Source organism: Tupaia chinensis, unplaced genomic scaffold (genome assembly GCF_000334495.1).
Source record: "Tupaia chinensis unplaced genomic scaffold, TupChi_1.0 Scaffold000568_1, whole genome shotgun sequence".
NCBI lineage: Eukaryota > Metazoa > Chordata > Mammalia > Scandentia > Tupaiidae > Tupaia > Tupaia belangeri.
The window spans coordinates 1-11,265 of record NW_006160082.1 but is presented as its reverse complement, the minus strand read 5'-3'; the positions used below and the strand labels follow the sequence as shown (position 1 = coordinate 11,265).

General features: G+C 38.6%; 1 protein-coding gene across 1 annotated transcript; it reads right to left on the bottom strand.

The window, feature by feature from the left end:
* Positions 1-3,226: 3,226 nt before the first annotated feature.
* LOC102485381 (serine/threonine-protein phosphatase 4 regulatory subunit 3A) lies at positions 3,227-11,260 on the bottom strand (the record flags this gene model as incomplete). The annotated part of the gene is made up of 5 exons (XM_006158017.2): positions 3,227-4,375; positions 5,424-5,650; positions 6,086-6,276; positions 10,020-10,162; positions 11,096-11,260. Coding segments are annotated over 5 exons (840 nt in total), but the record flags the coding sequence as incomplete, so codon positions are not given.
* Positions 11,261-11,265: the final 5 nt, after the last annotated feature.

The window sequence follows — 11,265 nt, the reverse complement described above, 5'->3', positions numbered from 1 at the left end:
AAAGAGCACTCAAAGGGGCACAGTCTGGGTCAAGGCAGACACCTTTAGGGCTGGGCACAATTGTATCAGACACGGTTGGCCACCTGAATCCAGGGGTGCTGCACCCACACATTCAACCAAGTGTCCTCCATAGGCTGTCTCAAATCCCTAGTTTAACAGTAGATGGTAATCCATCCTATATATTTCATTTACTTTGCTATAAGATACATGTACTCACCAGAAAGAGAAAGTGAGAAATCACCCCTGGGGGGGATGGACATGCCAAAGTCCCTTCATCTTCCTCTCTGGATTTTGGGCACACATGAATACATACCCAGTGTGATTTGCAAGCTGCTGGGTTCAAGCTTCAAACCACAGTTGGTATTGAGATCCAGCACCTTAACCTCCACACCACCTGCTGGTTCTAAACATTTGGTTTTAATAATCTTCTTGCTCAAAATACCTACCGTGGGGTACCAGCGAGTGGTGTGGTGGTTAAGGTGCTGGACACTCCCACATGGCCGGCTATGGTTCGAGTCCCAGATCTGGTGGCTTGCTTTCTCTTTCTCTCTCGGGTCAAATTACAGTAAATGAATTAATGAATTAAAAATAAATAATTCTTAAAAAAACTATTATGGCACTATAAGTTTACATTAACTGTATCTAAAAATTCTGAAGGTTCTAAATTTTCCTCAATGCCTTTCAACTTATTTATGGTAAATATTAAGCATCTATTGACAAACTAAAGTTTTCTGTTTAATTCTTCCAGAAGTTTAGAAGCCAGTGGTATGGTGCTAGGCGGCTAGATCCCACTGCAAACTGCACAGTCTGAGTCTGAACCCAGTGGCTTGAAAAATATCCTGGGCAGGGAACCAGCAGTTAGCGTAATGGCTGTCGCTGGACTCCCATGTAGTCAACTGCGGTTCGCGTCCTGGACCCCGTGGCTTAAAACTCACACCGGGCACGTGTGCGTGTGTGCCCAAGATCCCGAGAGGAGAATGGAGGAGAAGGGACTGCGGCATGACCATCCCCCCTGGGGGGTGATTTCTCGCTTTCCGTCTCTATGTCTCTCTCTGTCTGTCTGGTGAGTGCACGCGCCCTATAGCGAAAACCTCTCTTAAAAAAAAAAAGAAAAAAAGAAAAATATCCTGGGCATGTGTGTGTGCAGATGCCCAAAATGTCAAAAGTAGAGATGTGATTGTGGTATGGTCATCCCCCTGGGGGAGCTTTCTGTCTCTCTGGTAAGCGCACGTGCCCTACATCTTTTTTGAGAGAGATTTTTGCTATAAGGCACGTGTGCTCACTGTAGAGACAGAGGCGCAGAAAGCAAGAAATCACCCTCCAGGGGGGATGGCCATGCTGCAATCCTTTCTCCTCCATTCTCCTCTCGGGATTTTGGGCATACACGTACATACACACGCCCAGTATGAGTTTTAAGCGCCAGGTCCGAGACTTGAACCACACAATCAACTATGTGGTAGTCCAGTGACCTAACTATTATGCAATCTGCTGGTCCCTAGCAAAAATCTCTTTAAAAAAGAAAATTAAAAATCCAAGGTTGGGCCAGCAGATAGTATGGGGGTTAAGGTGCTAGATTCCACATGGCCAACTGTGCAGTTCAAATACCAGACCTGGAGGCTTGAAAATTATGTTGAGCACAAATGCGTGGGTGCCCCAAATCCTGAAGTGACTGGAAAAGAAACTGTGTATGGCCATCACTCCCAGAGGGTCATTTCTAACATCCACCCCCTGCCCTGGTAGTGTAATATGCCTTACAGCAAAAATTAAGGGGGGAAAAAAAGAGCCAGGGTTGCATTTTCAGACCAGATTGAATGTCAAGGTATTTCCTATAGTAATAACAAATCTTTTCCAGAAATTGCTGGGTAATCATACTAGGAGGTGAAATTTTTGTTTTCCGTTTTAAATATTGCCGAATGAACAGAAGATCCAATAGGTATCATTAAAGTAGAAGAGGTGCTGCATAACATTTTGGTCAATGACAGACAGCATTTACAACAGTGGTCCTGTGGGGAGCATGTAGCCCCCACCATTTGACCTCTGTGAGTGGAAGGCTACCCAATCCAAGTCTGGGTAAGGGCACTCTGTGATGTCTGCCTAATGACAGCATCACCTGACAACGCATTTCTCAGATGGTATCTCTGTTGTTAAGAGATGAATGACTATGTAACTATTCATGCCAGTTACCAAGATAGTATCTATGACTTTTCAAACAGAACTGCTGATTCAAGTGCTGTATTTCTAGCAATTTCTTGCTTATGGTATTCCTCCAGGAGATGCCAAGTCTATTTTAGATCTCACTTCTCCTGTTATTTTAGCAACATTTTTATCAAGTTTCTGTTTCAGATGACCAGAATCACTAATAGGAAAATACAACAGTCGACCAGTGAAAAGGTGTTTTTTAACTATGGAAGGCCAATAGTTAATTATCTCCTTTTTCATTAACTGGATAATTTATGAAAACAAGTAATACTTCTTACCTCTATCAAGAACTGTCAGAATACCAGAATAGGTAAGTGCTTCTACAATCAGTCAATGGCAGTTTAAATTGTATGTTTAAGACAGACATCATTTGACATGGGACTTTCTAAGCAACAAAGGAAGACTTTCATTAAAAACATAACCAGTCAGTAACAAAACTCTTTTCACGACTGTAGCAAGTTACTACTTTTTGGTTTTCTATTTAATTATTTAGCATAGCCCTCTTTTTGAACTGCAATTAGAACTGAATGAGAAACAAGCAAAAGAGAAGCTAAGATAGAAGCACAAGGGCTTGCTAGATACTCTAAATCTCTGATATATCAAATAGAAAACTTCCCAAGTATGAATTTTCATTCACATTTGCAAATGCATTCTTCAGTAAGTTCTAAACTTGTTACTTAAAAAAGTACGGTTATGTAGGTAATTTATTTTCATTCTTTTGAAAGAATTTTATCACATCTAAGATAACAAAAAGAACTTCTTAAAAAAATATTGTTTTAGTAGGTTATCTGATGGTCCTCTGGCCAGGTATTAGGAACCACCATTTGCAACTCACACTGGTATTCCAAAGGGAATAGAGAAATTAATTAATTAAAAAAAAAAAAAAAAGAAACATACAACTAAAACAATTTCTCTTACTCTTCACTTTTCTTTTTATTATTCAAAAGTCAATGTTATTTTTAAATCACCCATCCTCAATTTTGATTTAATGTACTTTCATTTCCCCAAGATATGAAATTTCAGAATCTCTTTGGAATACTAATTTATTTCCCGTTTCTAGGTTTAACAAAAACTGTTGAAGTTTTAAATTCCACTCTATTTCCCTGAATTCTCAAGACAGTTGCTGATGTAAATTTTAATATAAAATATTTAGTCACAAAATAGTATTGCTTTTGTATGCACATAGTTGTAAGATTACTTTGCTTCCGTCAATAAAAACTATACCATCTTTCATAAAACTCTAAACAAATTAAGAGCTGTGATGTAGAACAAAAATTACACATGGCAAAACAGGTACCAGCACAACGTTAGGTTATATTACATCAAAAAAAGTTTTAATGGTCCCAAATATATATACTCAACAACTAAGCATACACTAAGGGGAGGCAAAAAAAAAAAAAAATCAAAAACAAAATGAAACAAAAAAAAAAAATTATGACACAAATGACCACATCTAGAATTCCACTCAATCTTTAATCAAGTAGGGAAAAATCCCCACTTAAAAAAAAATCTGCAGTTTGAAGGGCAAAGGGAACAGATTAAAAAAGAGGAAACTTTATATTCGCCCCTCCCCACAGAGGTTTTCCAAACCTGTTGTAGCTTGACTAAAATGTTCAGAATGTATGATTTTAAAGGCAGGTCTCTTTATACAAAGAAACTGCTGGCATTCTTAACTAGTGAAGAATTATGGCAGAAAGGCCCATTCTTCTGAGTCTCAAACATGGTCCAAGAAAGCATATTCTGATTGTAGCAACTGACCAGTCAATCCAGAGTTCCACTTAAAAAAAACCCCTGCCCTGTTGGCTTTTTGTTTCCATTTCCTTCCCTGAGAAAAGGGCAATGTGTGGTCCAAGCTGGAGAGCTCAAAGGATTAAGTCTTCCCCCTAAATGTGTTGATATCCCCTCCTCCTGCTCCATTGAATTGGCACTTGATGAGCAGAAGTCAAGTGTGCGAGGCTGGTCTGTGCAGTCATTCACAAGAGACCACTGCACTTGTGGTGGAATCGTAGGGGAGGGGCAGAGAACCAGATTTTCAACAGGTACTGGCCACAGGCAGCTGCCATCATTTTGACTCAAATTTTGCTTTCTTTGACAATGGTAATGTGTCTTCCTTGTCTTCATCCTCATCATCATCTTCGTCATCATCAGGATAATCTACCAGACCCACGAGGCCTCCCTGTTTAGAAATAAGGATTATTTAAAACACAGAAAACAAAAAACTATATTTACAAGTACCTGTTTTATATTTGGAGAAAGAATACTGATCCTACTCCAACACATTAACTGGTTATTTCTGGGTGGCTGGACTACTAATTTTTATGTATTTCCTAATTTTCCAGAATTTTAAAAAAAGAATTAATTTTATTTAACTTTATTTTTACTTAACCAGAGGGGGACAGAGCAAGAGCGAGAGACAAAGTGAGAAAGCAAGCCAGCAGGTCCAGGACTCAAACTACAGTCAGCCATGTGGGAGTCCAATGCCCTTAACCACCACGCTACCTGCCAGACCCCAGAATATTTTTTTAATAATAAGGGGGAAAAAAAGTATGGAATATCAAAACAAAAAAATGTAAGAGAATGTAATCTTGCAAATAACTCAGCAGATAGAAACATTATTGAGTTTAAAAATGCTAAGACTTAACAGTGCCTAAATAATTCTGAAAAACAAAGTCTAGAGACCAGCAGATGACATAATGATTATGTTGCTGGACAGTAGTTTGCTTAAAACTCATGCCAGGCACATGTGCGTGGGTGCCCAAAATTCCAAGAGGAGAAGAGACTGCAGTGTGGCCATCCCCCTGAGAGGTGATTTCTTGCCTTTTGTCTGTCTCTCCAAAAAACGCACACACTTTATAGCAAAAAATCTAAAAACGTCTAGGGACCAGCAGGTGGAATGGTGGTTAAGATACTGGACTCCTGCATGGGTGACCGCAGTTCAAGTCTGGAACCAGGCGGGTTGAAACTCACACTGGGCATGAGTGCTCTAAATCCTGAGAGGAGAATGCAAAAGGATTGTATAACTGGGGTGGTGGTGGTGTATGCTTTCTTACTCCCCCACTTATTTCTCTCTCTTTGGCATATGAGTACATACGCCAAATTTTAAAAAAAATTACAAAAGCAAAATTTAAAAAGCAGATTTATTTAAAAAATACAATTATAGCCAAGAAAGCTTAAATTAGGGGAAAAGAAGGGCAAAATGGGAGTCCTAGGTGTCAAAAGTGTACCTTTGTAGTAATAGCTGCCGTCTGAGATGTATTTTTAGGGACAGATCCAGGAGAGCCTGGAGATCCTGGGGATCCAGGTGATCCTGGAGAACCAGGCAGATTTGTTGCAGATGACTGGCTGGTGAGGTTAGTTTTTGTTCCACTGGACAGGGAAAGCTTGAAACTTGGGCTCTGCCGTCCAGAAAGATTTGTTTTCAGAAGCACCTCCTTTTCCTCACTTTCTTTTACTAAAAACGAGAATATTGTCAATAGCTGTCACTGCAGATTCATCCTTTTTTAAAATTCCCCCGAATAAGGTGACACTAAAACACAATTAACTATATTTACTCCTCTGCTGAAGACTGAAGTTCGATTTATGAATAAAGCTTACAGAAATACTAAATGCCACTATCATGAATTTTACTACGTGGAAGGAACAAAAAGTCAGCATTATATTCGGTATTCCTATCCTTCTCGAAATAATACATTCTTTCTTGTCAACTCCAATTTAAGAAAATTTGGTCTGTACTTTCAAAGCAGAGCTATTAATCAAGCTACTCCTTATAAAGTAATAGTCTTTAAAAATCTGCCAACATATTCAAAGTAGATACTAATCATTTTGTGAAGAAACAGTACACGAAGAGTAAGAAAGCCTTCATTCCTTGACCATTTTTTCAACATACATTTCTTCCTTTCCATGAATTTACTTATTGGATCCATAATATCATCATCGTTTTTAGTTTTGTCAGAGGGAGACACTACAGCTTCTCCGTCTTCCATGTCATCTTCATCTGTGTTAAACCACATTTCTTCTTCATCTTCTAGTGTTCTGGCATCTCTTCGGTATCTATGATTCCTCAAAATGGAACGCATACTAGGAGTAACGAGAAGAAAGTAAAGTAAATACACTCAGTAAGGACGTTTTTTTGGATAGTCTTCAAGTACTGATCTAAAACAAAAAATAGTCTTTATAGGTTAATGGGGATAAACAGACTTAAAAACTGGTTTTAGGGCCAGCCAGTGGTGAGGTAGTTAAGGCGGCTAGATGTAACACGGCTGTGTGGTTTGAGTCCCAGACCTGGTGGCTTGGAAAACACACCAGGCATGTGTACACACATGCCCAAAATCTTGAGAATGGAGAAAGGACTGCAGTGTGGCCATCCCCCAAGGGGGTGATTTTTCACTTTCCCTCTCTGGCAAATACATGTGCCTTATGGCAAAAACCTTAAGAAAAGAAAGGATTTATTTAGGAAAGGCACACCCAAGCTAGGCCTATCCTGAGATGCATACCGTACTTCAGCTGTGAAACACTGATTTCCTTGACCAAAAACGAAGATTTTCTGGTGAGACTTCCCCCTCCAGACACATTTATAGTGGGTAGAGATAGCTCTGTGTTTCTTTCTCTCTATTTCTGTCTGTCTGTCTCTGTCTCACTGTGTCTCCTTGTGAATTTTAATTTTAATTTTTTTTTTTTAATTTCAAGGTAAAGTATTCTCTTAAATGGTGCCTTTCCTCACTTCATTTATGAAAGGCACAACCCGAGCCAGGCCTATCATGAGATGGATACAGTATTTTGGCTGTGAAATACTGGTTTTCATTTTTCCTTTTCAAAATTATAAACTTATGTTTTTTTTTTTTTTCTTTTTTTGGGGGAGAGGTTTTTGCTATAGGGCGTGTGTGCTCACCAGAAAGACACAGAGCCAGAGAGATGGAAAGCGAGAAATCACCCCCCAGTGGGAATGGCCATGCCACAATCCCTTCTCCTCCTTTCTCCTCTCAGGATCTTGGGTGGGCACGCATGCACACGCGCCCGGCCTGAGTTTAAGCCACCAGATCCGGGACTCGAACTGCAGTCGGCTACATGGGAGTCCAGTGACATAGCCATTATGCTAACTGCTGGTCCCACTTATGTTTTTTTAAATACTTTTTTCTTTTTCATTTTTTTTGGTCTTCTTTCCTCTTAATTCTTCCCTACCCCCCCTTTTTTGGAGAGGTTTTTGCTATAGGGCGCATGCGCTCGCCAGACAGACAGAGAGAGACATAGAGACAGAAAGCAAGAAATTACCCCCCAGGGGGGATGGTCACGCCTCAATCCCTTCTCCTCCATTCTCCTCTCGGGATCTTGGGCACGCACGCACACGCGCCCGGCGTGAGTTTTAAGCCACCGGGTCCGGGATGAGAACCGTGGTCGACTACGTGGGAGTCCAGTGACACAGCCATTACGCTAACTGCTGGTTCCCTTCCTTTTTTCTTTATCTTTATTCATTTTCTGATCAGCCTCTACGCACTAAGTGTTCTAGACAGGTCCAAGTGAACAGTTTCAAATCATCTGAAAATGATTAGAGTCAGAATATGACTCTCTTCACCTTGAATCTGTTGTGCAAAGAGTGAAAACGGAACAGAAAAAAGATTGCAGATAATCTCCTTCTGTTTGCCTCTGAACGCTCAGATTGAACTTTAAGGATTAGGAAGAAACTCACCACCCATCAGATGACTAGAAATCACTGCAGGATCACAAGAAATATGGTGAAGCAAGACAACACCTCTCCTCCAAGGGAAAAGAATAACACTTCTTCATCCACAGACAGTACAATGAAACTTATGGAAATGTCTGATAAGGATTTTAGAATATTCATAGTGACAAAGCTAACAGAGATGGAAGAAAAGAGACAATGAACTGCAGAAGAGAGAGGAGAAAGGGAGCTTACAAGTTCCAGGAGGTGAGGAAATTCTTGCAATATCTAAAAGAGGAAATACATACTATAAAAAGGAATCAAACGGACCTGTAAGAGATGAAGGCTATAATACAGGAAGTAAAAATCTCCTTTGAAAGTATTAAAAACAGACTAGATCATACAGAAAACAGAATCACAGATGTAGAAGATAGAATTGCTGGCCTAGAAAAATCCACTAGGAATACTGAGAAAATGGCCCCAAAAAAATGAGAATAGTATATGAGAAATACTATATGCCATTAAACATCCAAACATCCAGATAATTGGTATCTCAGAAGGCAAAGAGACTAGTAAGGACATTAATAATCTGTTCCATGAAATCCTGCAAGACAATTTTCCAAATCTGGAGAGGTACTCGAAGATCTAGTACCAAGAAATACAAAGGACCCCAAATAGAATCAACCCAAGGAGATCTTCTCCAAGACACATTATTGCCAGATAACCACAAAGACAAGATACTAAGACTGGCAAGTGAGAAACAGCAAGTTACCTACAAAGGATATCCCATCAGGCTAACAGCAGACCTCTCACTGGAAACAATGTGAGCAAGGAAAGAATAGGAAAATATATTCAAAGTGTTAAGAGAAAAGCAATTTCAAACAAGAGTACTATACCTGGCAAGATTATCCTTCATATGGGAAGACAAGAATATTCTCTCAGATAAACAAAACCTAAAAGAATTTACCAACATCAGACCAGATCTCCAAGAAGTTTTCAAGAGAGTGCCATACAGGGAAAAATGAAATAAAGGCACACGGAAATAAAGAGTTCAAAAACTAAGAAAATGGCCAACTTGGGATCAGCAGTTAGCATAACGGCTATGTCACTGGACTCCCAGGTAGTCAACCATGGTTCGAGTCCCAGACCCAGTGGCTTAAACTCACACCAGGCGTGTGTGCGTGTGTGCCCAAGATCCTGAGAAGAGAAAGAAGGGACTGTGGTGTGGCCATCCCCCCTGAGGGGTGATTTCTCACTTTCTGTCTGTCTGTCTGGCGAGCGCACGCACCCTCTAGCAAAAACCTCTCCAAAAAAAGAAAGAAAGAAAATGGCCAACTTAATTGTAGAGACATGTCTGGAGTTGAATATTATATCCCAGAATTTAATTGGGAAGATTGGACCACAACAGAAGTCAGATTAAGTACATGAGACTGAACTGGTGAAATAGAATTTTATGACTTTTGACTAAAATATTGATTTTCTTCTAGGCTCTGTTTTCTAGTTGTAAAGATTTTTGTCTTGTCTTGAGCCGCTGGTAGGTTCATGTACCTACTATCTGAACAGAACCCTAACCTATTTCCTGACTTTAAATTTTAAGTAAAGTTCCTTAGCATTTCTTTGATACATTATAGCTAAAACTACTTTTCTTAGAATTAAAAAAAAAGTTTCAGAAATAAATAAAATATATATTTAAAAATACCTATTTGATGACCACAGTAAGCTTTACAGCATCGGCTAGGTGCTACCTTATAGTATATTCATTCTACTCAGTTTCACACCTAAAGTCAAACATACCTTATAAACTTTAAAATATCATAAATGTGAATTCATGAACTTATAAAAATGTACATGATTTTTAAATAATTTGCAACCTTAAATTCAAAGCCAAAAAATCAGCGATCTGACTATCTTGAACATAGGAAGACTCACTGCCACCTAGTGTGTGTGGGAATGTGTGCATGTTTATTATCTAGCTTGACACATGCCCGAGGAAGGATCTGCAGATCATAATAACATCCATCTATTACTTTTGGAAAAACATTTACACCGACCATTACAGAAAATTACAACTTCCGTTCATTATCTGCCAAACCAAGTAATACCAAATAAAAAAGGACCACCACCTACAACTAGTGACTAAATGAATAAAGTCATAGTAATTTACCTGTCAAGTTTGGGATTATCTTGCCTTTCTCTTTGTTGTTCAAATCTCAGTTTTAATCCTTTAAATGTCTGTACATAATCTACATCTTCCAGTGCTTTCCAGTAGTTTTCAATGACATGAGCAGTTAATGATTTTATATCTTCCTACAGCAAAAAATGATAATGAAAAAAGACAGAAAAATGTCATTTTAGCAACAAGAGGCTTAACTGTAATAATTTCATAAAACTTACGAGTTTAATTTCATAAAATTATGATACTCTTAGAGATAAACAATAAAAATGAGAATAATAGGGGACAGCATGTGGCGTGATGGTGAAGGCACTGGACTCCCACATGGTCGACTGCGGTTTGAATTCTGGATGTGAAGGCTTGCTTTCTCTCTCTCTGGTTAAATTCTTTTAAAAAATGATCAAAATGAAAGCTTTATATTTCATCACATTAAAAAAAATTTATTCCTTTATTTTAATTTGGACACACACACACACACACACACACACACACACACAGGGGAGGGTGGGGCGGTGACAAAGCAAGCCACCAGGTCCAGGACTTGAACCATGGTTGGCGTGTCCAGTGGGAGTGTCCAGTGCCCTAGCCACCACACCCCCTGCTGGTCCTCTTTTTTAATTTTAATTTTATTTTAAAAAATTGAGTCATTTATTTTAATTTGTTCATCACAATTTTTTAAAAAGCACACTACAAATAATTTTGCATCATTATTTGGGAATAGCTGGTTTTCCATGTTATTAAAGAATCAAGAAGAATTCATTATCGAATTCTACTTTAGAAATGTGAACCTTAAGAAAAACTTACATTCTGGTTGGTGTCAGCTATAGTTCTTTTAAACCATGATGGTGTTAAATTAGTTTTCAAACTATCCTTAAAAAGATTCATAGATGCTGAAAGATTTCTTTTCATTAGTTTTAACAGAATTTCTCATGAGCTTTTAGAACACTGATTTTTATTTTAAAATTTCCTATAAATGCAATAACCTTAACTAGGTCAAAATATCAATAATGCATATTATTTCCTCACACACTAAAACCCAAATTCTCATTTAAAAACAAAGAACCTACCACTCTAATAAATTCAAACATCTCTATTATGGCAGAGTTCATCAGATTGTAGCGAGATCCATTGTTGAGAAATGCTTTGACTACTGGTTCAAACAAAAAACTTTTCATTATGTAGCGGTTGTAAAACTCATCTTTTAATCCAATAATCTTTCTCTTAAAACGAAGGGCAC